Source organism: Schistocerca nitens, chromosome 3, assembly GCF_023898315.1.
Source record: "Schistocerca nitens isolate TAMUIC-IGC-003100 chromosome 3, iqSchNite1.1, whole genome shotgun sequence".
Taxonomy (NCBI): domain Eukaryota; kingdom Metazoa; phylum Arthropoda; class Insecta; order Orthoptera; family Acrididae; genus Schistocerca; species Schistocerca nitens.
Window position 1 is genome coordinate 817,431,453 of NC_064616.1, and position 27,378 is coordinate 817,458,830.

The window sequence follows — 27,378 nt, forward strand, 5'->3', positions numbered from 1 at the left end:
TACAGATATGATTTTACAGCTTTTGCATTTCCTAACTCTACAAACATCTAATATGCACTTAAATTTTTCCACTCTGATATTATGTTTAGTATTAAGTTTGTAGCAATGAGAGCATGCACAACATCTAAGAGGCATCTGTTTGAAATGCCCTCATGCCATGGAGGCTCTTACAGCCCTTAGTCTTCTGGTTATGGTATTACAGTTCACATCAATGTGCTATTTGTAGTCAGTCATTTTGTATACGTAATATGATGTGCATTTTCAAAGTGTTAGATGCTCGGTTGTGTTAAATACTCCGATAAATATTCTTAATTTTCTAATTGGGCTCCAATTTGTTCTCTCATATTTTAATAAAACTTAAAATACTTTGTGATGAAGATGAAAAAAATTTTTGTATTACAAACCCAGTATAATGTAATACAGTATGAAAATGTATGCCTGCAATTTTCTGCATTTTTCTTTAAGAACAAGGCCAAAGATACCTGATAAAACATTAAACTGTGTGCATGCATTGCTTCATTTTTTACTGGATTTTAATGAAACTTAGTAACACACTGATTTTTAGCACTATGATCATGCGCAAACAATAAAGTGCCCAATTTGTGAATGGCACAAGCCTCATCTCTCTAGCTTTTTAACAACAGCAGCAGCAGCAGCAGCAGCAGCAGCAGCAGCAATAATATTAAGAGGATAGACTGCTTCTCGCCACACAGAGGTGGCGTTCAGTTGCAGACAGGTGCAACAAAAAGACAGCTACATAGCTATCAGCCAAAAGGCTGCCTTTGGAAGTAGAAACCACACACACATTCACACAAACACAACTCTCACACACATGGCCTCTGTCTCTGGCTGCTGCATCCAGAGACAGTGATCATGTGTGTGTGAGTTGTGCTTTTGTGAATGTGTGTGAGCTTCCTGCTTTAGAAAAAGGCCTTTTGGCCAAAAACTAATCTTCTTCTTGTGCCTGTCTGTGACTAAATGTCTCCTCTATATGATGAGAAGCAATCTATACTTTTTATAATAATATTGTTATCCGATCCTGGGGTTCTCTAGCTTCTTACATTTTCATGTTTTTACGTTAACATTCTTTCACTGCTGCTGTTGGTAAAGATAGAGATAAGAGATTGTTTGTGTGTTTGTTAACTTTCCTTGTGTCTATTATAGTGCACCATGTAAAACAAAAACTTTAGATAATACTGTTGCAGTTAATTACTATTGTTCATCATTTTATCTGGATGTCCCATCATGGCAGTTATTGTTGAGGACGAACACGGGAAACTATGCATAGGCTTGCATTTTATTTTAGTATGCTGTGTGAAACAGAACTCTTACAAAATATTATATTTATTTATTATTTTAACAACTTGTAACAACAACAGTATCAGCTATTTCTAAATTAACAGAAATCTAGATATTTTCTCTCTATGCTCCCGGTGCACATAATAAAGAAATACCAGTTATCTGCCCCCTTCCTATTCATGCATTGCAGTGTTACTTCTGTAGGTTAATAAATGCTACTGTAATCTTATTTGAATGACACAATGCATGTATGCATCAATGAGTGATTGGTCCAAAGGTGTCACAGTATATGCCAATACTGTTCAAGAAACACTTGGTGAAATTTATTCTGTTGTATAATCTAGTAATGTGGTAAAATATATTACAATTTTAAACATGGCTGCGAGACAGTGCCCATACAAGAACATGATTTGCATAATACAGCCGACCTGCTGCAACAAGATTTTACTCTCTAACCAGTTGGCTGTATTATAAAAATCATGTAAAATATTTTACTTAACAAATGTTCACATTTATTGTATGCCTATCAGTTGTAATTCTACATTAACACATGTGATTCTATTGCACACTATATCAACCCCCTATGCCTTTTAACAGTGTGTAACTGGGTGTAAGCTTCAACTGTATTTTAACTATGTTAAATCTGATATGTATTTCAGATGATCACTTGAAGGTGGCTACACAGCTGACCCTGCAAACTAGTTATTGCAAAATAAGGGAATATTTTAATCCAGTCAATGGCAGCCGGTGTATAAAAATGTTATCATTCAGAAAATTCGTGCTAGCTGTGAAACTTATTCCAACTAAAGTTCCAGATTAAGATACATGTACTTACTTTAACTTTAGTGGTAACTGGTTGCAGATATGCTGAAGTGAGTTATGCCATTTATTTCTTTAGATGGCAGTAAACATCACACCAGCTCATTATTTGTGGCTTTTCATCTATTGCATTAGCTACTGTATGCTGTTCTAATAATAATAATAATAATAATAATTGTAAATGATGTAGTCTACTGAAGTTGTCCAACAGCCTTGTGACAGGAGTCACACTCATGACTCACTGTAGCACATATTACTATGAGCATAATACAAAAACAGCACACATACATGAGAGAGAAATGAATGAGGGGGGAAGTTAATAAACCCACTAGAGTGGCACTACAATAGGTGTCTCATAAAACAGCTGCTTGGATGTTTTTCTACTTCTATATACTTACACTGAGCAACAGTTCTCATAGCAGTGTCACCTGTAGCTGACATAACAGACACTGATAGATGGTTAAGAGGATGTCTTATTATAACAGACTTTTTACTATACCTGATGCAGAGGAACTCCTAACTGGATTCTGAGTCTCATTACTGGGCTCCCACGGCGGAGCTGCGAAACATAACAACAATAACAATTGCAGAAACAACAACAATTCAAACATACAGAAAATAACAGAGCTAACATTTCCTATTGTGAAAAATATCAGACAGCACCAGTGATCACTGCTACTAAAATAAATTTAAGATTAACATGTTCAGAGAGTGAATGATATAAACATTAATGTGCTTACAAAAATTGCATCACGATATTATGTACAGTGTAATCACTTTTAGGTATAAAGAAATTTCAGTAACACTGGAAGATTTTCACCCAGAAGCTTTGTTCAACACTAATTTGAAATAGAACAACAGTAAAAATATATGTGCTGCATGATACACACTAAGTGTACATCTGATTCATTCCCCTCCCAAGATTCTATTTACCTAAGGGGGGCACCTCTCCTCTAATGTTTGGGAGTAACTTCTGCTCAAACAGGAGGGACAAGGCTTCATCACACTAGAGCGAGGCTATTCACTAGAAACAAGGGGCTACACTGTTGGTCATTTGTCACATACAAAGTTCACTTCAACACGGCCATCACCAGGCAGCACTCTCTTCAAATAGGAGACTGTGACAAGTTCTGCTTAGTGTTAGGGACAGGAGGAAACTGCCCTCTTACTTTAACATCAAAACAATTCATAGCAGCCAAATAAAGCAAGCTGGCAGTTGCTAATGTAGCTTTCAACTTTTAATGGCTGACAGTTAATTATTTCCTTCCAGGTGGTGTAACAGCCACAATACCTACAGATATATACTGGTGAAAGTCCAGCTCTTAAAAATACAAAACTGTGGCAGCATGCCCATATAAGCTGCCACCATGACGGCAGAATTCATGTTCACTGGCATGGGTGAGAGGTCAAAACAAGAGTGTCCACTTCACTCGCTACAACAAGCATCACTGCCGTTTGAGTGGTCCCAACAGTATGCTGCCAGCACAGCCTCACTCTCTCTTGCATCGGCTGTGCTCACAGAAGGTTCCACTTACTGATTAGGATTGTTCTGTGTTTCTGTATGACGAACTTTGCACATTATCAGACTAAGCCTCAACTGCTATTCTTCTGTTAATATTTTCACATGCCTGTGAAATTCTGATGCCTTGTCCTCACCATCATACTTCTTGTGTATTTGGTTGCTATAATAAAGAACTGCAGATTCTACCATTTTTGGCAATGAGACTGTTTCATTCAATTGGTGTTCTGTGAGTACAATGGATTCGGCATTTGGTATGTTGTTACAGCAGCAGCTTATTCAGCAACAACAGCAGCAGTTATACTCCAATTAAAATTATTTTATACTGGACAGATTGCAGTGGCGGAAGGCATTGTTGCCAACCTGCAGCCAACCATGCTTTGCTCCCCTGCAGCCAGGCGACTAGCATGAGTTTTGGTGTTCTCTTAAAGATAAGTCATTTTAGATTATAACAACATTTAGTTTAGTACTGATTACATGGCAAATAGGTGTATTGGAGTGCTTTTTAAGCATATCATTAAAGGTTTCATTTTTCTTCCCATAATATAGCATCAAACGCAAGATGATGTACAGTCGGGTTATAGTCATATTTTCTGTTTATATTTTGCCATAGCAAGTCTATAGAATTTTGTTTAATTGTTTTTTCTCTCTCCAGTAATTTAACCGTAGTATACCTCTTCATTATTAAACTTACATTTCTAGAAAGTAGCGTAAAGTTTAAGTTGTTGCTTCAAAAACTTTGCACTGTTGTTTTTGTTTACATACAGTTGTGTATATGCCAAATTTGTGGAATCATATTTTCATATTTATCTGTAATTTAACTGACTTACTCTTAATAAACTATCATGATTATCAAAAGTGAAAAGTGCTTGTCTTGTCTTGTTAGGTCAGGGCTTTAGTGTGATGGGTGCTGTAGTTTTTTCCATGTGGGTGGCTGTAGTGGCGTGGGAGTGGGGGAAGCAAATGAGATTCATCCGTGGTTTTGTAGGATATGTAGTAGAGATAGGAAGATACTAGAACAGGAGGGGAAAACTGCCACCCTTGAGGCTGAGTTAGACAAGGCCAGTGGAGATCTTAAAAAGTTAAGGAGGGAGAAGGGTAAAGAGAGGTGGGAAGTGGCAACAGACAACAGGAGGAATAGGCTTAGAACTTTGTTTGACAGCTTCATGATGAACGTGGAAAATAGATTTGACCTGTTGCTTCAGTTAGAAGCTGGTGAGCCTCAAGCAGTTGCAGGTGTAGACAGAGCACAACAAACTTTCAGCAGGAAACTGAAAAGTAAGAATGTGAAATCAATAAAGATAAAGAAATTGTTGTTGTTAGGTAGCTCCCATGGAAGAGGTGTTGGCTAACTTTTGCAGGATGAACTAGGTCACCAATTTTTTTAAACATTGAGCTGGTCTGGAGCAGATGACAGAGGATTTAGGATCACTTTGCAAAGATTTCACTGTGTGACGTGGCAAAGATTGCATCAGCGTCGAAGCATACTAGTGTTGAGTTTGTATCTGTTCTTGGGTACCAAGACCGACCTCATTTGAACTCTTCCGTCAGGAGAGTTACTTTAGAGTTGGAACAGCTGATTGTGTCAGGTGTGGGGTCACACAATTGGGGTGGTTCCTGTTGATTCTCTCAATAGGCGGGATTATACTAGGCATGACCTTCTCCTCAACAGGAAAGGGAACAGCAAACTGGTTGGGAAAGTAGCAGGAAAGTTAAAGGAGGGAGGCACTGTCATGAGTGATAAATTACCAATGGTTATAGGGTTTAGAAAAAACCCTTTTTTTAGGGTAGGGAGGAAAGAAAGAAACCAAGTTTCAAGAGGGGTTAGGATTGAGACAAACCTTCAGTTTGAGAAAGAAACCAAAAAACATAATTCTAGCTTATTACATCAGCATAAACAGCTATTGGTTAAGAATTTTCAACAACCAGCAGAAATTTCTACTCTACCCAATTTTAACTCAGTCAATATGAAATGTCAGCTATCTTTATTGCATCAAAAAATTTGAGGACTGAGAAATAAAATTAATGAATTAATTATCTGCATAGATGAATAAGAGTCCTCAAACCCAATTGACATAATCTGCCTCTCTGAACATCATGCGACCACTGGTATAGAACTTTTAAGTGTTACAGGATTTAGGTTGGCATTGTTCATTCATCAGGAACGATCATAAATTTAAGAACATATACATTCATAAATTTTGCCTAGAACAGCATATGGAAGCATGTGCAACAGAAGTAGAATTCCATAAAAAATCCTTCATAATATTAAATTAACACCTGCAGATAACTTTAATCTGTTCATAAAACACCTTGAAACTGTACTGGCCCATTTAACAACCAAAAACAAAGAAATAGTGGTTGCTGGTGACTCCATTGTAGAGTTCCTTAAAGACTTATTTGAGTAGTAACACTATCATTCAACATAATTCCCACTGTAAAGTTCAAAACTAGGGTACCCAATTGCTCGCAAACAGCAATTGATAATATCTTTATAGAAAAGTCCAATGAACAAAATTGTATTACAAAACCAATAGTCAATGGCCTCTCAGCCATGACATGCAGTTCCTTCTGTTAAATGTTAATACTGAACAGGATATAAAATCTGTTAAACCTGAACTCAAGAGAGTAATCAATAAGCCAAAAATTTATTATTTTAGGACACTCCTCAGAGACATTCACTGGAGTGATGTTTACAGAGCTCATGGCATGAATGAAAAATATAACACTTTTGCTAATAAAGTGCTTACCTTATTTGAACACTGTTTTCCCTCAAAACTAACCAAGGTTAGAGCAAAGTCTACAAAGAATCCATGGATTACTCAAGGAATAGGGGTATCTTGTAAAACAAAAAGGAAACTATCAGTCAATTCAAAACAGTTCTGATGTTGATGCTATAGCACATTACAAGAAATAATGCAAAATATTAAAGACTCTAATATGGACATTAAATCAAATATATTACGAGGAAAAGATAGTCACATCAGATAAAAAAATAAAGACAATGTGGGATATAGTGAAGGAGGAGACTGATAGAACCACACAGGAAGAGGGGCAAATAGCATTAAGAGTAAATGATACATCGGTGACATGTGTATAGTGTTGCAGAACTCTTTAACAAACATTTTAACTGAAAAGATGGGGTTATCAGGTTCTGTAGACGCTGCAATGGGATACCTCACACCACAGACATTTCAAGTAATTTCCATAATATGAATTTGACCCTCACTACCCCAGAAGAAGTAATGTCCACCATAAAATCTTTAAAATGAAAAACACCTAGTGGATATGCTGAGATATTAATAAAGCTAATTAAAGACTGTGGTTCGAAGTTAAGTAGTATATTAAGCTATCTGTGTAATCAGTTGTTTATCAGTGGAATATTTCCTGAATGTTTGAAATATGCTGAAGTTAAGCTGCTGTTCAAGAAGGGAGATAAAGAAATAGTGTCAAATTTCCGTCCAATTTCACTTTTTCCAGCATTCTCAAAAATTTTAGAAAAGGTAATGCAGAATTGGCTTTTTAACCATCTCATCACAAATAACATACACTCAAAGTCACAGTTTGGATTTCTAAAGGGTTCTGATACTGAGAAGGCTATCTATACTTACAGTGAAAATGTACTTAATTCATTAGACAAAGAACATGCAGGCAACTGGTGTATTTTGTGATCTGTCAAAGAAACTTGACTGTGTAAATCATAATATCTTTTTAAGTAAATTAGAATATTATGGTGTAACAGAAAATGCTGCAAAATGGTTCAAATCTTATATCTCTGGCAGGAAACAAAGGGTGTTATTAGGAAAGAGACATGTATTAAGCTATCAGGCATCATCCAACAGGGAACTAATTACATGTGGAATCCCACTAGGTTCCATCTTAGGGCCCTTACTTTTTTTTGTGTATATCGTTGTCCGTCCATCAGCAATATTACCAGATGTCAAGTTTAGACATGTATTAAGCTACCAGGCATCATCCAACAGGGAACTAATTACATGTGGGATCCCGCAAGGTTCCATCTTAGGGCCCTTACTTTTTCTTGTATATATCGTTGTCCTTCTGTCAGTAATATTACCAGATGTCATGTTTGTTTTGTTTGCTGATGATACAAACATTGCGATAAATAGCAAATCAACAGCAGTCTTAGAAAGATTGGCTACTAAAATATTTGTGGACATTAATCACTGGTTCCTAGCCAATTCTTTGTCGCTAAACTTTGAAAAAACACACTACATTCAGCTCAGAACTTGTAAGGGGTGTCACACGAGTATATGCCTAACATGTGATGACAAGCAGAAAGAAGAAGTGGACAGTGTTAAGATCTTGGGATTACAGCTTCATAATAAATTCAACTGGGAATAGCACACCACAGAACTGCTGAAGAGTCTAAACAAATCTCTATTTGCAATGCAAATTCTGTCAGACATAGGGGAAATAAAAATGAAAAAGCTGGCATACTATGCCTACTTGCACTCCATAATGTCATATGGGATTATTTTTTGAGGCAAGTCATCAAGCCAAGCTAAAGTTTTCCAGGCACAAAAACTTGCAATAAGAGTTATAAGTGGTATGAACTCAAGAACATCCTGCAGAGGCCTGTTAGGGAACTAGAGATACTAACTACTGCTTCCCAATATATTTATTCCTTAGTGAAATTTGTCATTGAAAATATGTCACTTTTTTAAACCAAAATCTCAGTTCACGGAATCAGTACTAGAAATAAAAATAATCTTCACAAGGATTTAAAAGTCACTTACTCTTGTACAAAAAGGTGTGCATTATTCAGGAACACACATTTTCAATAACATGCCAGAAGCCATAAAAAGCTTAACACGCACACACACACGTGCACACAGTAAACTTCTACACCATTTCAGTGCAGTAATGTGTTCATTGTAAATAAGTATTGCAGTAGTTCTATTATATGTTCATTACCTTATAAATAAGAGAACATTTTTTTTTTAATTTTAAATTCTGTGCATTAATGCAATCTTAGTAAATGAGTGTTGTAAAATGATCCTTTCATATAGTGTTCATTAAAAAAAATGACGATCATTCCACTTGGGACCTGTGGAAGGTACATTAGCTTATTTTTTCTAGTTGTAAATATTTGTCATGTATTATTGTTTTTCTGATATGTTCTACACCCTGGAGGACCTCCTTACTACAGATCAATTGGAATGAAAGTAAATCTAATCTAATGACAATGCATGTGACCTACAGAACAGGCAACACAGTGAGCATGTGATGCTTGCAAAAGATTGGATTGTGGCAGACTCCTACCACTCAGCTCACCAAAATATCAATCACAAAGTAATTTGAATTGGAGTACAGACTTGATTCACCAGTTGGTTATGACTTAAGAAGGTACAACAATCCCTCCACAACTGCCCTCTGCATGTCCACCTGCTCTCCCATCCTTTCCACCATTCGAAGAGGTGGAGGAGGATTGGAACTCATACGTGCAACATCTGCAAAAGCACATAACAGCATTTCAGGTGGAGTACCCATATTTGCAATAATATTTTTTCTTGGCTTGGATTTAGCTGTAAGGTTTCATTGGCTTCAGGAACTTGCTCTGTTAAAAGGTCCAGTGGCATTGTCATCTCCTGACATGCATGAGAGACTCAGTTCTTCATTATCTAAATTAAAACCATGTTGTGTCTTCCCATATGGAATTTTATCAGAGACAAAAGGAACTAGGCCAGTCCTATCAAGCATAGGCAGCCAACCTCTAGGGTTGAAGCAGGACATGCAGACTTATTTGTGCTCATTGTAAACAGTTTTATGCCAATTCTCTAATACATGACATCGTCATCTGTTCTGCTCTGGACAGATAGGTGCGTCAGGTGGTGTTGCATTGATAAGATCCTACAGCTGAGGAACTTCTGACTATCACACAGGTGTTTGAAGTGTCAAACCCTCCAACTGAATAGTTTGGGGATGAAACTGAGTGTCCGTGTGTTCGGCCTCACAGCAAAGGTTTTGTTCACCGACACCCTCAGTGTTCTCCCTTTTGTCCACACCATTGGCAATCAGATTGTGGCCTTTTCCACCTTTCCAATGCAAAGTGTGGCCCTTTCCAATGAAGATTGCCCTTGTGTCCCAACTTTGTCCATATGCTGCCCATAGTTGCTCCCACACTGGGGGAAGGGGGTGGAGGGGCATAGTGTGCAGCCTGCTATAAACAAGGCCATGTGGAACCTGTTTGTTCCAGCCACCTGATCAGCCATCCCTCAAATGTGAATATACTGTTTACAGATGTCCATAGTGTTACACCAGTGTGCACTGCCAGGAGCTCAGCATTCCTAGTAAGAATGCAAATTCAGCAACAGCCATTCCATTTCCAGATCAATATTGGGGCCTCTGAATCTCATGTGAATCTTCAAGTCTACCATCACTTGGGTCATCATCCTCTTTCCTCCACCAATTGGTTTTTGGTCAGTGACAGCACTCAGCCAATCATGGTTCAAGGGCAGTTTATGATCGACATTGAGTATCAGGAGCTCATGAGGGCAATCACATTTTCGGCCATTGACAATGATGTTGGAGAATATTTTTGGACTCAACACACTCACGGTTTTTGGTTTTCAAATTCAGGATGCTGTGCATCTCATTTCTGTCTCTATCTTGTTTCAGGTGTTGGATGACCTTTACCTTGAGTTTGGTGAGTCTGTTTTTACCTGGACTAGGTGCTGCAAAAAACTATGATGCTCATATCACTCTTAAACCAACAGATGTTCCCAAAGTTTGTCACACTTGACTGATTCCTTTTTCTCTTTTACTGGCTGTCAAGGATGAACCTGCCAGATTGTGCAGCCTGGGTATCATTGAAACCATTTTCCTGTGGTGTTGAGGCCTTGTGACTACACAGCCAACAACCAACAACACAGATGAGTTATGCAGGCACGGATCTCACTAGGGCAGCTCTTCAGGTGATAGACAAACGATGGCTATGCTCCACACGTGCCCCAGGTGGCCGTGTCACTGGCCGGGCAGATCTTTTCTCTTCAGCAGGTCATGTGATCGAAAGTAGTAACTACAGTATCCCAGTGCCCAGGCAGTATTTAGGTCAGTGCCTGGGCTATGCTCTACCAAATGAAGCACACCCATGAAGTCCTGATCAAGCAGCTGTTGGCCATCTCCAAGTCACCTTCGAAGCTCTCAATTTCCTGGATTGACTTCACAGTAAAGGGCTCCTGGATGGTGCCCCCACTGTTCCAGTAGTACAACATGTAGGTCGAGCCATGGGCAAACTAAGTTGCATGCATGGAACAGCACTACTTAGCCTACAGCATCACAGGTAATACCCAGAGGCGCACTTTTCCTGGCATGTGCGGACCCAGACATTTACCACCTTCTGCAACAACTTAACTCAGAAATGGGACTCCATGTTCTGACATATGACAGGTAGAAGTCCAGTTTGTTAGAATACTTTCACTCCCAGGTGCATGTGGCAGCAGCTCACCACAAGATTTTATGTCAAAACTTAATGGACAGACTTACAGTGAATGGACATATGCTTCCAGGGTTTATCTCACGATTGCTGTTTCCAGTGTAGTAATCCTCAGTGTCAGCAATCATGTGTGGCTTCCTTGGTCCAGGACATGATTCTCGTGCACACCCTCAATGAATAACTATGCTCAAATTTCCTTAAAATAAAAGACCCTTCCTTAAAAATATGCCTCCCAATATCAGAGCTTTTGAACAGTCTCTCAGAACATCAGCCACACAACAGGTTCCATCACAAGTGTTCACCAAATGACCAACACACTGCCCTCAGCCCCATTTTTGCCCCCACCCAGGTGGGATTCACACACTGCAGGCAAAGACTCAGCAGTCAGACACTGCCCTCAACGGCGCCCTTCCTGCAGCAAGTGTTTTATTAGGTCCCACTACTGGTGTGCTAAGTGCACCTCTTGTGGGATATCTGGACATAGAGCAGAAGTTTGCCAAGCAGTGCTCAAAATGAATGTAGACTGTGCACATGTGGATCCCTCAAATGTAGAGGTGGATTATAGGGTGGATTTGTTACTGGACATATCCTACATTCAGTCTGTGCATTTCCACTCAGAGGAATCATTGTTGCTCAAGCTAGCTATCAACAATGTGCCCATCGAGCTACAGATAGACATGGGGTCCTGCGCAACCATCCTACATTGGCAACCTTATTATCGCACAGCGTCCCCTTGCCTTCAAGCTTTTGACACCTCACTGCATGGTTACAGCAATGGCATCTTTAAAGTCAACGGCCAATTTATAGCACAAGTTCAGTTCCATGTGACCTCCCTCACAGCCAGGATTTTGGTCCTCGACGTTCATGGAGTCATCAGTCTCTTGGACCTGTATCTATTCAATACTGTTGGCTTAGAAATCCATGACTCTGTCACCACCATTAAGTTGCTGGGCATCAACCCTTACCTAAAAGATCTCTTTTCCAAGTTTTGACTGAGTGTTCTTGCAACCCTCCTTGAGTGTAAAATATTTCAATGTCCATGTGGCTCTTCTCCCATCTGCAACACCATAGTTCTTCAAAGCCACAAATGTTCCCTTCACACTCAGAGAGAGACTTCAGCTGGAGCAACAATGGTTGCAAATTGAGGGTATTCTCACCCCCATTCCTAACAGCCAATGAGCTGCTCCCATAGTCAACACAGAAAATCCTAATAGTACATTGCTCATTTTCGGGGACTCCAAGACAATGATTAATGCCCAATCTGTCATAGATGCCTATAAGTTGGCAATATTTTTTTTTTTTTGTCAGTGTCACATGCATGTGCCCTGACCTAGGCATTTGTTCTTCCACTTTCAAGTACACTTCCTATCACATTGCTTTCAGCATAATGAAACTAGTGGATATGTCTGCCGAGGTGTTGTTTCACTCCAGTGGACAATAGTCGTAGCAGGGAAATGATCCTGGCAGTGTTCCATAAGCATGTCTTGTTTTTCTTGCATGTCAGTCACCTGGGCGTTATGCTCACCAAGCGCCTTGCCCAACAACATGTCTACTGCCCACCTGCCAGTGCAAGCAGGTCACCCGTCCATGTCTTTTTTTTCCCCTTAGCCAGACACTTCTGCCTCCTGGTACCAACTACACCTGGATTTCACAGGTCCTTCCTGGGACACTGCTGGTTTATCATCATAGGTGCTGGCAGTGGTTTCCCCTATATATCACCCTAGTCTGCCACACCTGCACGGCAGACTATTCAAACCCTGTCCAGCCCTCAGTTTGCTTCCACAGAATTCTCCACTTTCTGTGAACCAAATGGCATGACACTGATACATACTGCACCTTTCACTCTGCTTCTTATGGTCTACCTGAATGTCCATCCACACCTTTAAATTCTGACTTCATACAGTTCCACTCCCCAGGGCAGTTCAACCCCAGCAAAAAAACTCCAGGACCGACCACATCAGTCACAGTTATTTCATCTTCAATCCCACCAGCACCCACCCATCCCTCTTCTCAGCAGTTCAACCACTGGCCTTTCTCTCTCCAAGATCCAGTGTGGGCCCTCATCTTCGCCAAAGGCCACCAGGATTGGTTCCTGTGGTTATCTCCAATCTTCTGGGCTGGGCCATTGTGAAAGTGATGCTTCAAGGGGGTATAGTGTACCTAAGTGCATTACCAAATTGCACTCTTGCTGTGGTCCACTTTTTGGGGCTGTTAGTGTGCTATTACCTATTGTTGTAGTGACAGAGTCCTAAACAATGCCGATCTTGGACACCAGCAGCCAGTCTCAGCTCCAGGCTACAGCCTGCTCCCTGGAGGGGTCCTCTAGCTGCTCCATACACATCAGCAGAGTTTGTTTTGAGTGACTGCAAAAGCATAAAAATCAAGATTTGGCTCTGGAGCTGTGACAATAATGATGTCAACACAAACCTTTGCCTCCTGGAGCTGCCAGTTATGGACCTACTCCCTTCATGCCCTCTACACTGAACAGATGTGGCCTTCAATGCCATGACCAGCAATTGGACTTTGTAATATTTGTCTTTGTTTTTCATTGCTTGGTTGGTTGATTTGGGGCAGGGGACCAAACAATGAGGTCATTGGTCCCATCAGATTAGGAAAGGATGGGGAAGGAAATCTGCTGTGCCCTTTCAAAGGAGCCATCCTGGCATTTGCCTGAAGCAGTTTTGGAAAATCATGGAAAACCTAAATCAGGATGGCCGGAAACAGGTTTGTACCATCATCCTCCTGAATGCAAGTCCAGTGTGTTAACCACTGCACCATCTTGCTCAGTTTTGTCTTCATAAACAATAAATTGGACTTAATCTTTCGTGCATCCATTTGGGACCAACTTCTGCTCATCCTCTCAGGGCTTTGTCTACCTGTGTAGGCTTTAGTAAGACCTTCAACGTACTTGGAAGGGTGGCTGTTCATCATTGCAGATGCATCATCAGCAGGTGGCCAAACTATATGGAAGAGGCTTTTAGTGTGGAAGTAATAGGAGTCATCAAAATGCAAGCACTCTTCCTGGTTAGTGGGTCTGATGTAGACGTAAGTTTTTATGGAGCCATTGAAGAGGTGGGAGGATCATGGAATGGACTAATGTATGAATTTGAAGAAACAACATTTGCTGTTGGATTTTGGTTGGAGGGGTTGATGGCATGTGTTTTTCAATCTAGGTAACAGGAAAGGAAGAGTAGATGTTTAGTGAATCTAGCAAGATCCAACTTGGGTTTGAGGCTGAAGATGAGGTCTTTCGATAGCACTGAAACACCTGTAGAACTGAAGATTTTGGTAGATAGATTACCCACAATATTTGGATTTGTTTGGAATATGAATTTTATGAAATGCAGTGAGGGAGTCTTGGGGATTGTGACACATGGAAAATGTATGCAAGACGGAACCTGGGCACCACCACAGATTGACAAGGGTGTTCACTAGGTCTAGGATAGGTACCTTATTTGCCCAAACATAGGCTGCGTGCAAACACAGGCCATACCTAAACCTCTGACACAAGATTATACTAAAAAGTGAGTCTCAAAAATAGTCTGCACTACTACATTTACCTTGGATTATGAAGTACTATTACATACATGATGCAGACACTAAATTATGTTGGCATTCCTACATAACAATTGAACAGCTTCATGTTATCAGCTATGCATTATGAAAGGGAAGAGAAACTCTTAAGTAGTTCAAGAAGTCCATGTTGATTTTGAGGGCAAGAGTGCAAATATCCAGATGAGAAGAAAGACTTGCTTAATTTTGTAGTTCAAAACAGCAAATGTGGATATGGCACTAAAGCTGGAATGATTCAAATTGAAGGCTGCAAAATAGCATGTAAAAGAAATATTTTGCCAATTGAATTTAAAGTTTCATATGGGAGAAGTCAACAATTTATGCAATGAAATAATCTGTTCCTCACATAACTACAGTTCAAATTTGGGAATGTAGGCTAAATATTGGTCTATTTTGATAAGCCAAACAGCACTACAGTAAAGGAACACCATGTGCAAATATACACATATGGTGCTAGAAAGCAATCATGCAGTGATTTCTTTTTTTTTTTTTTTCCCCCAAGACTAGCACTATATTTGCATAGAAAGTGTAAGTTTTCCACTATTTTCTTCTTAAGGCTTGAATGCTTATATAGGTTAACTGCAGTATCTTTTAATGGTATTAATTTCAACCCAAAACATACATGTGCACATCATTTTGAAATTTAAGATTTATGATCTAAGGGAGAAGCCACACCATGATTTTTCAAGTCAATCTCTAGGAAAAATAAAAGTGTGGCCTATATTCCTACTAACACAGTATTGTCGGGCACTGGTGTGCTGAGACATGAGCAGGAATTCAGTACAATGGAAATATTTTTGATATTGTGTCTGGAGAGCTCTTTCAGATGTTGGAAGGCAAAGGTTTGAATTTAGGAGATAGGGTGTATGTAGTTATGTAGTTGCATTTGTAAAGTAACTGTGTCTTGTTGAGGGAGCAGAAGTAGTTTAGGGATTCTCCACTGTGGAAATTAGGTTCTCTATTCTTGTGTTAGTGACTGATACAGATGATGTAATCAAAAGATCAGAAGGTCATTGTAAAAGGAGGGGTGGTATCAAGAAATGGGAGTTTTCTTGGCTTGGTCACTGTTGCATATTCATGCGTTAGCTAGCATTTAAGGAACATGATGTGGACCTGTGTTTAAACCTAAGGATATGGATAATTTTCTGAATTGATACTGGATGGAGCAGGAATTCATTTGATCTCTACTCAAATCATCAAGCACATCTCTCAATGTTTTGCCTGAATCCATTTCTCACCTCACCCTAACTACTCACTTTGACACCGAGCTTCTACATGCTTCCCATTACTCGTAAAGTTAATCATACTGGATGCCCCATAGTAGCTTGTTACTGTTCCCCCACTGAATGAATCTCGACTCTTTTGACCAACACCTCTAACCCAATGACTGCAGTGTAGCTTCCCATATCAAAGACATGACCCACTTCCTTCACTGTCTCACAGTCATCCCCATCCTGTTACTACCTTGATCCTTATTCATTACTGTTGACATAACCTGCCTATATACCTATATCTTCATGATAAGGCCTTGAATGCTTTTGAATGCTACCTCCCCCATTGTCCTACTGACTCCGAACCCACCATCTCATTCCTTATACATCTGACAAACAACATTCTTACGCATAACTACTTCTCTGTTGAATTGAAGATATACAAACAAATCTGCAGCATGGCTATAGTTACCTGCATGCTACTCCCCTATGTCGACCTGCTATGGGCCATCTAGAAGCAAGGTACTTATCCACCAAAAATCAAAAATCCCAATTCACTTCTTTGACACTGTATCCGCTTCTTTCACAGCCTCAGTTCCTTCTTTCCCACCACCACAAACTGCCAACAAGAACTATGCTATTTTAGTCTTTTAGACATGGGCCATTCGACAGCAGATGTTTTCCTTGCTTGTATTTTTCTTAATCCACTTGTGTACATACTTCTAAGTGAACTAATTTAGCTCTGCAGTTCAGACTGCATAGGATGCCCTCAAGCACAGCAACACGTCACTGCTTGTTTTTATGATCTACATTGTGTGATTTTAACTAACACGTACGCACAGCACAGATATCGAAAAGTGAACAATCTCCTCCATTCCCCACTTGATATTTAAGTTTGTTTACATGCTAATGAAACAGGAAATACACTCAAAAACATGTGTGACTACTAGTTTAGTGTCACCAAAGTCTGAGCATCCCAAAATGGTTTAGTTTCACCGAGGCATTGTGCACATGTGAGCCATACTGCACATTGGCTAGTAGCGCAGCTGGCTGCAACCCAGTATAGTCATGTAAACTAGCCTTTACATGATTACAGTTTTGATTAGATGGATTATTTCAGCATTCATCACATGAGTAAAGGCACAACAAACTCTATATCTGACACTGTGTCAATTCAGCTTATAATGGGTACCAACATATGAAAATGTTATTTAATACTGCGACAATTGTTTGGATCTCATTTTCAAAAGCTGTTGGAAGAGATTCTGCATTCAGAGAAAAATCTCTACAATTATTTATCAAGTTACAATTTGGCTCACTGCATGTTTTTTGGGCATGTGGTTGCATAGCCATTTCACACAGATGTTCAAAAGTTTGCAGCAGTGTAGCACCACTTGTGATTTCTCGAAAGTTTTCATGAAACCTCTGGCGAGAACGAATTCTATCTCCATTCTTTGTACATCAAACTCAATGAGGAACACTTGTGCTAAAGTAATTCAGAACCATGCAAGTGCTGAAACTGCACAGCCTGCTGATGACAGGAATGTGAAACCGGAAGGTCTTATACTCCTGATAAATCAGTGTTTTGCTTTTTTCCTTTAAAAAGGAGTTACATATATATTGCAATAGCAGTATACACACCGAGGTGACAAAAATCATGGGATACCTCCCAGTAGGATGTCAGACCTCCTTTTGCCCAGCATAGCAGCATGGACTCAACTAGTCTTTCCTTGCAGAAATATTGAGCCATGCTGCCTCTATAACCACCCATAATTGCGAAAGTGTTGGCAGTGTAGGATTTTGTGAACAAACTGACCTCTCAATTATGACCCACAAATGTTCAATAGGATTCATATCAGGTGATCTGGGTGACCAAATCGTTTGCTCAAATTGTCCAGAATGTTCTTCAAACCAATTGTAGTGCGGTAACATGGCCATCATAGTCTGGGAACGTGAAAACCATTAATAGCTGCAAATGGACTTCAGGTAGCCAAACATAAACATTTCCAGTCAGTGATCAGTTCAGTTGGATTAAAGAACCCAGTCCACTCCATCTAAGCACAGCCCATGGCATTAGGGAGTCACCACCAGTTTGCACAGTGCCTTGTTGACAATCTGTGTCCATGGCTTCATGGGGTATGTGCCACACTCGAAACCTAGCACCAGCTCTTACCAACTGAAACTGGGATTCATCTGACCAGGCCACAATTTTCCAGTCATCTAGGGTCCAACTGATATGGTCGCAAGTCCAGGAGAGGCACTGCAGGTGATGATGTGCTATTATTAAAGGCACTTGTGCTGGTCATTTGCTGACATAGACCATTAATGCCAAATTTTGTAATACTGTCCTAATGGATACATTTGTCTTATGTTCCACAATCGTTCCTGTGGTTATTTCATGCATTGTTGCATGTCTGTCAACACTGGAAACTACACACAAATGCCATTGTTCACAGTTGTTATGTGAAGTCATTTGGAAAATATGTCGTCTATGGTGAGAGGTAATGCCTGAAATGTAGTATTCTCAGGACACGCTTGGCACTGTACATCTCAGAATATTGAATTCCCTAATACTTTTTTAATGAAATGTTCCATCCATCTAGCTGAAACTACCATTCTGTGTTCAAAGTCTGTTAACTCGCATCGCGTGGCCATAATCATGTTGGCAGCCTTTTCACATGATATTGTTTAACAAAACAAAAATTTATATACAGTGTCCAGCTTAAACATACAGGGTGTTCAGGTTGAACACACAATAATATATAGTGTGATCACTTGAGACACTTACTGATGGTCTATTTCTGCAAGTATGGTAACTCACACAAACATCTAACTGTATTCCACTTCTCTCCAGCTGTTTTGCAGCATTACAGGCATAACATTTATCATAGCAACCTCTTATGGAAAATGATGTGTACTGTTGAATCAGGTAATTGTAATGACTACTTGCTTGTCAGATTGATTTACAAGAGTTCCACTGGAAGGACATATGGATTAATTCAACAGTAGCCTCTGCAACTGCATGCTTGACATGGTGCCTCGACATCGATAGCAAACTTCCACTTTCTCAAAGCTGCTTGTCCCATTTCTTGATTGTTAATAAGTGTGAACATTGTCAATTGGTTGCAGTCCATACCTGTGCCAAAAATGACATTGTAGTGGTGTAACAGACTTTAGCTCTGTGAGACAAAGCACGCGCCTTTGGCAGTGGAGTCCACATGACTACTGACGTTCATTTACAAGAACAAAGAAGTTACATGCATGTGTTTGTGGTAGCAACTGCCACAAGCGAACAATACTCTGTCCTGTGCAAGCCTCTTCATCTCTGAAACTACTGCAACCTACACGCTTGTAAGTCTGCTTATTGTATTCATCTCTTGGTCTCCCTCTACGATTTTTACCCTCCACCTGCCCTCCTATACTAAATTCAGAAAAGACTTCCTAACACTTTTTACATTTTATATCTTCTCTACTTCGACCATCATCAGTTATTTTGCTCCCCAAATAGCAAAACTCATCTACTACAAGTGTCTCATTTCCTAATCTAATTCCCTCAACATCACCTGATTTAAATCGACTACATTCCATTATCCTCATTTTGCTTTTGTTGATGTTCATCTTATATGCTCCTTTCAAGACACTGTCCAACTGCTCTTCCAGGTCATTTGCTGTTTCTGACAGAATTACAATGTCATCGGCAAACCTCAAGGTTTTTATTTCTTCTCCCTGGATTTTCATTCCTACTCCAAATTTTTCTTTTGTTTCCTTTACTGCTTGCTCAATATAAAGATTGAACAACATTGGGGATAGGCTACAACCCTGTCTTACTCCCTTCCCAACCACTGCTTCCCTTTCATGCCCTTTGATCCTTATAACTGCCATCTGGTTTCCATACAAATTGTAAATAGCCTTTCGCTCCCTGTATTGGAGCCCTGCCACCTTCCAAATTTAAAAGAGAGTATTTCAGTCAACATTGTCAAAATCCTTCTCTCAGTCTACAAATGCTAGAAATGTGGGTTTACCTTTCCTTAAACTATTTTCTAAGATAAGTCAAAGGGTCAGTCTGCCTCATATGTTCCTACATTTCTACAGAGTCCAAACTGATCTTCGCCAAGTTCAGCTTCTACCAGTTTTTGACATGTCTGCAAAGAATTCATGTTAGTATTTTGCAGCTGTGACTTGTAGTTCTAATGGAATGTTATCTACTATTACATTTTATATTATTATACAAGGTACCTGGGTAAAACATGTCATAATATAAAAAGTAATAAATTGAGAGATAATTGAGATATTTATTGGTGGTTTGCTTCTACAAGTTTGGTAACTCTAAATGCTTTCTTTGTTTGCTCGTGGCAGTTGGTACCACGTGTGCATGTGCAAAACTGCTTCGTTTATGTAAACACATGTCAGTAGCCATGTGGATTTCACAGCATAAGGTGATCTGTATGCTTTCCATCGTGGACAAGAGACTGTCATTTGCAGCATGATTATGGATTTGACCAACTGACAGTGTTCCTGTTTACATCATGATCAAGAAATGGGAAAAGCAGCTTTGGGAAACAGAGTTTGCTTTTGATGTCTGGGCACAACATCCAGCACACAGTTCCACAGACTACTGTTAAATTAATCTGTATGTTCTTCAAACAGACCTCTCGTGAGTCAACCTAACAAGCAAGTAGGCAGTTATAGTTTACCTCACTGAACAGTACAGAGTGACATCCATAAAAGGTTGTGCCTATGCATGTACAAAATGCAGCTTCATCACAAAATCAAGCCTGAGGACAGACAGTGATGGAAGGCATTCGTGGGGACAATTCTGCCAAAAATGGATGAGAATGAGACATTCCCCAATTTCATCTGTTTCTCAGATGAGGCTACATTCCACACTTCTGGCACAGTAAACACACAAACATGCGTAACTGTAAATATGGGGAATTGAATCCCCCCCCATAGTGACAGTGCTAACGTGACTCTCCGAAAGTGAATGCATGGTGTGGATTGTTGAAGGGCAGGGTTATATGCCCATTCTTCTTCACTGAGCCTACAGTTAATGCAACAATGTAGATATACATGTTGGAGCTGTATGCTGTGCAACAACTTCCTTCTGAAGCAATCTTTTAGCAATATGTCACACCATGTCATTTTGCAATCATTGTGAAAGATTTGTTGCATCATGAGTTCTCAGACTGCTGCATTAGGAGAAGTAGTAAACTGACTGTGTGCCTCCCTAGAAGCCCAGGCATTATGCCACTTGATTTTGATTTTTTTTGGTAGGGGTTTATCAAGAATCAAGTGTACCAGATATCAGATCATGATCTACCAGATCTGCACCATTGCATTCAGGCAGCTACCACAAATGTTACACTTGCAATGCTGCAAAACTCTTGGAGAGAAGTGGAATACATATTAGGTGTCTATTAAGCCACTAATGATGTGTATTAGATGTGTAAAGAAACATTTTGAATTATGATAAGTGTAGAAACAAAGTCAATAAACGTCTCAATTACTTCTAAAGTTCTTACATTTCATACTATTATGTGTTTAACCCAGACACCCTGTAAGTTTAATTTGAAATTCAAATTCCATATTACTTTTCAAAGGCTTTTCCTGTGAATGGTGTCATAAGCTTTCATAAAATATACTGTGTTTTTTGTTTACATTCCTATAAATTTCAATTTATTGTTTGTTTACTAAGATATTGTCAGCAGTGGATCTATTTCTATGAAAACCATTTTGATAATCCTCTATTATACTCTCTGAGTATGGTTTCAAGTGGTTTACCAATAAATACGATAAAATCTTCAGGGTTGTGTTATCTAATGATATTCCCCTATAATTTCTGAAGTCTTTCCTGTTTCCTTTTGTACATACTGGGATTATTAACAGTTCTTTCTACCCTATTCATATGGTCTCAGTTTTCCAGGTTACCTGTATCAGGTGAAAACTATCTCATATGCAGTTCCTGGAATTTGGTGATTATGGGGGCTGCTGCTGGAATTTGTAATTACTGACTCCGGATTAGAACAATGCAGTAGACAGTCGAAATGTTCATTGCTTGCTGACAAAATTTTGGTTATTTCAATAGCCGTATTGCCATATCCTTTTCAATTTTGTTAACTGTGCCATACTTTTTCCAAATGTTAATATCTGATAATGTTTGTGAATTCATTCAATATGTTGTTTTAGGTATTATTTCTTTTTCTTGCAATTTATTTAATTTGTGCCTGTCACTAAGCAAGTTCTATTTCAGGACTGTATTCAAAGTTAAAACTTAATATTTAATAAAATAATATATTTTTTCTCTAGTGCAGTATCAAATTATTTTAAAAAATCATATAACTGATAGTGTAATCGTTTCTTTTTGGCTACTGTTAACATCCCACATGTAAAAACAATGTGTATCAAGCCTTCAATACAAAAATGATGAAAAAATTGATGTACTGGATCAGTTTGTAGGGGAAAATGCATTTATATTAGCTGATGAGATCACTGACAGAAGAGGCTATTATATTTTTGCTGCGTTGTTGAGAATTGTTTAAGTGTTTCAACGCAGTGTGTTTGTGCACTTCTGGGTGCTCTTCAGAAGTACAAAAAACAGGACAATGCTATGAAAGCAGTAGTGAATGAACATGCAAAACATATGAACAAATGTGTTCATACTTTGAAAACTATCATAGGTGATTATTCAAAAATGCTGAGTGCTGGACACAATCTGAATCAGTCTACAAATGTTTTTTCAAAGGAACTTAGTAAGTCAAACACACTGAAAAGCAATTTAGAGAGTGCTTTCTTAAACACCAGGAAGAGGAAACATTTGTATTTGCAGTTTCTGAAGAAAAAGAAGAGAGATGCAGTTTTTTTCCTTTTCCAGTTTTAAAATTCTGGAACTCATGGCTCTCTACAGCCACTTTGGTGGAAGAATATTTTGAAGAAATAACTATATTCTTCTGCAATGACTTGCAGGAGCTGTCTAATGCAGGCACTGATTGTGTGAATTCACTACTTGATGATGAAGTGAAATGGATTCTTGGCGAGGGCACATTCCTTAAAGAACATGTCAGTGTCTAAGTTAACATGATCATCTTCTAAGAGACTTTGAAATATCCCACTTCAAGGTTAAAACAGCTTGAAGACTATTTCACTATAGTGGGTAAAGGCATTTTTGGTGATGAAAAAAAAATTTTAAAATATGAAGAGGCATGTGCTTTCTGCAGAAGTTAAGGAAGGATTGAAGTGCACTTGGTTGAATCTTGAGATGAAGTTGTCAACTCTCATGGACACAGATTCAAACAAATCAGTCTTCAAAGCCATTGATTCATGTTTTAACCAATGGACAAAATGCTAAACCTCATGGCAAAGATCTTCCAGTCTGTACCTCGAATGACTAACCTCCCTTGTATAGATAGTATGAAAGGGTATAAATCTCTTCTGAATTTTGTTGAAAAGCAAATGCCCATGCAATCAGGAAATGATGAAATAGTCAAATGTGTGCAGGCAATAGGAGTTGATAATCAGCAGTGTGCAGTTGTGGCACTAAGGCTATTTGGATTTCTTGTTCCAATGCAGACAGTGAGAGGCTATTTCCTACCTACAATGAAGTGTTGACAGCTCTGTGGAACAACCTCTTGGAAGATAGCCCAGAAATCATGACAATATGTCATTTGAAACACTGTCTGCAGTGTTTGGCTGAAAACCCACTTGTCTTAAAGTGTTATTTTTTCCTTTATTATTAAGTACAATGTAATTCTCTTTTTCATTTTTTCTTCTCAAGTCAGTGCAATGAATATAATTGTGATGTATGTGTTGTCAAATATACTGTAAATGATAGGTATAGTTTTATTATCAGTGTAACATTGAAAAATGATTATATAGGATGAAAAGAAGTAATTGAAAAGAGAAACAACATGTCAGTAAATAACACCTAAAAATAATGCCAAAATCTGAAAAAATAGCACCAAAATTGGTCATAAAATCAAATTAATTTTTACTGTCCGTGGCCCATGCCATCTGGATCCTTCCCCTGCCCCCTCACCCTAAACACTACTTTCTCTGAATCACATCGATAGAAGTTGTCCTTGCAACACATCTTTCAGTTCCACAATCCTCCTGGCCTCAGTCTTGAAAAATGCCTACAGGTGACTCAGTGACTCAACTATTCAGCAGGCTATTACCTTTACTCCCTCCCATTACTCATATTCCACTAATGAATTTCCTCTGCCATATTTAAGTCAGAAAGATAGATAAAACTGTGCACATATAAGAGATAAGTCATATGTAATTGGAAAAATAAAACACAGTTATGTTGGACGTAGTTGTAAGTCCTCAGTTACTAGCAAAACTATATTTACAATCCTGTGTCCAGCTGAAAAAATGCAGTCTATATTTTTCCACCCATTATTTGTTCAGATTTATTAAGAAGCCTCTTCAGAGGCACGTCGTACTACATGTGAGCTTATTTATTTTCTGTTGGTGAAGTTATTGTTCCAATTCAAGCGCTATACACATTTCAACATAGCACTATATGTACATACACTTCTCTCATATTATGATATGCTTCCATACAAGCAACCATAGTATTGCGTCGATTCTTGAAAGTGAAAAAGGTCATTTTTTAAATCAGAGTACATGTGCATCAAGCAAAATAACCTTTAGCACTTGCTGCTGAAACATATCTCCAATTCACCACAAAAAGAACAGTAATGTAAAAGGTTCTTACAACTATTGTTGTTGTTGTTTGTGGTGTAATCACCAAAATGTGTAGTTAATACTAAATGTTTGACCGGCTAACACTATAATGTGCTAACTGCTAAGATTGCTCCAAAAAGCTACATACCATGTTGGTGTAACAGGAAAACTCAAGGGAGATGGTACTATCTTCGCTGTGTTACCAAAGTATTCTGGGGCTTAACTTCAAACATAGATGCCTCCAGTTTAACTTGCAAATTTACTGCCTGTATCCTAAATCATGTTTCTCTTGCTACTTTACAGGCTTTTTGTAAAATAAATAGCATACACCGTTTCGCCAATCTTCTTCTCAAGGTTGATTTCTCAATCACTACTGCAACACTACATTTTAACTTTCCTCGATTATTAACTTTTCACCTCTCTCATTCCAAATCTGAATGTAAACCAGTTCTGGCTGCAGTTATAATTTACAATCTTTTATGAAATGATTAATGTCCAAATGATTCTAAGCCTAATTCTGCAGTTTATTACTTGTTCACTTTACAAACAGTTATAGTGCGGTGACTGATGGGATTATCTATTTCATATCTTCTCTATTGGTACTAAATAGCTTTTTCAGTGCAGACAACCTAGACAACCACAGTTAGCAGACAACAGTGAGTTTAGTGCATCTACATACTCAAACAAAAGATGACTTAACATATGGAGTTAAGAGATCACAGAAGTGTTATATGTAAATGAATTTGAAATGGATTAAATTTGTTGATACGCTCAGTGAAGAAATTCTTCACACATATTATTGAAAGCTATTGTTGGTAGTGACCAGAAACAAGTGAATATAAGACTTAAGTCATACATCATCTATTAACACAACCAGTCCAGTCAGCCACCACACTGTAAGTCTTCATAAAGTCAACAAGCAATGCATTCTGCCCACTTTGTTCTTTCTTCTCAGATATAGCAGACTAATAACTTACTCCTGGACCAGCATTTTTCCAGTCCACCAAAAGGCTCATAGCTTTCAGCACGTGGTCCTGAAATAGAAAATAATATCAATGTGAATATACATGATATGAATATTGCAACAGAGAACAATTGAGTGAAAAAAGAAGAAGAGATTAGTGATAATGAAATACATGCTTTAATCCTCCTCACAACAAACAAGTGTTAGTACTCTTAACTTTCTCAATTAATATGGAGGTTACCAGGGCCTGATTCAGTCCATCAGTTCATAACCATCACACACTGTTGTAGTGATGACTTCAAAGATACATTCAGGTTTAGAGACCAAAATGAAATATTCCACGATTAATGTGATGTTAAACTCAATAAAACTCTTACTGATACCATAATGTCTTTTTTCAAAGCATACATGTGAAGATTTGCAAAATCTGTGTATATCCAATATTCTTCCAACAGTCTAGAAACGTTGGCTATGCAGATTAGTGGGCAATAGCTACCCAACACAAAACCTTTGAAACTGAAGAAATCCTAACTTCTGATCTCGACATCTTAAGCCTATACTTCCATAAATGCAGGTTACAGCCTAACTCAAATACAATACAAGTTTCATGTTTTCATCTGTCCAGTAGATTGGCACACAGAGCCATTGATGTCTGTTTTGAGAGAGAGATACATCATAACAAGCGTCCAAAATACCTTGGAAAAATATTAGACAGGACACTTTGTTTTAAGGAGCCGATGACACAAACATCTAAAAATCTCAGAAACAGAAATAAAACAATGGAAAATCCAGGATGGAATGTAACAATACCAGAGAAGGAAAGATGCTACTCACCATATAGCGGAGATGCTGAGTCGCGATAGGCACAATAAAAAGATTCACACAATTAAAGCTTTCGGCCATTCAGGCCTTTGTCAGCACTAGACACGCACGTATGCACGCACGCACGCACGCACGCAACTTGCACACATGATTGCAGTCTCAGAGAGCTGAGACCACACTGCGAACAGCAGCACCAGTGCATGATGGGAGTGGCGACTGGGTAGGGAGGGGGAGGCATAGTATGGTGGGAGTGGCGGACAGTCAGGTGTTGCAGTTTAGAGGGAGGACAGGAGAGGAGGTGCGGAGGGAGGAGGGGGTAAGTAGTGGAAAGGAGAGAAATAAAAGAAATTAAAAGACGGGGTGTGGCGGTGAAGTGACGGCTGTGTAGTGCTGGAATGGGAGCAGGGAGGGGGCTGGATAGGTGAGGACAGTGACTAACGAAGGTTGAGGCCAGGAGGGTTACGGGAACGTAGGATGTATTGCAGGGAAGTTCCCACCTGCGCAATTCAGAAAAGCTGGTGTCAGTAGGAAGGATCCATATGGCACAGGCTGTGAAGCAGTCATTAAGATGAGAGATACCATGTTTGGCAGTGTGTTCAGTAACAGGGTAGTCCACTTGTTTCTTGGCCACAGTTTGTCGGTGGCTGTTTATGCGGACAGACAGCTTGTTGGTTGTCATGCATACATAGAATGCAGCACAGATGTTGCAGCTTAGCTTGTAAATCACATGACTGGTTTCACAGGTAGCCCTGCAGAAAAAAAATCCCTCACTGACTGTCAACTCACCACTGATGGCAGAGAACTGACCTGGAGAAACTCAGTAATTTAACTAGGCCTTGAAATAGATCATCACCTAAAATGCAACAAGCACCTCATCACTGCAGCAAAAAAGGTTGTGCATTTTTCTGTAGGTTGTATCCCTTCCTGAAAGGTGATGGATTAACGGTACATGTAGACTCCTCCTCTGGCACAAGCTCATACATCTGGTTATCTTGTATGACTAGGAAGTGTGACCTAGGGCATCAAAGAC

The 27,378-nt window shown here is 39.1% G+C and overlaps 1 protein-coding gene across 1 annotated transcript in view; it reads right to left on the reverse strand.

The window, feature by feature from the left end:
* Nucleotides 1–27,378, reverse strand: part of LOC126248840 (uncharacterized) — a 413,487-nt gene that overhangs the window by 46,821 nt on the left and 339,288 nt on the right. Inside the window, exons 13-14 of the mRNA XM_049950258.1 lie at nt 25,540–25,596; nt 2,618–2,677 (exon numbers count right to left, since the gene is read on the reverse strand). Coding sequence (XP_049806215.1) covers nt 2,618–2,677; nt 25,540–25,596 — 117 coding nt within the window. The remainder of the gene's footprint in view (nt 1–2,617; nt 2,678–25,539; nt 25,597–27,378) is intronic.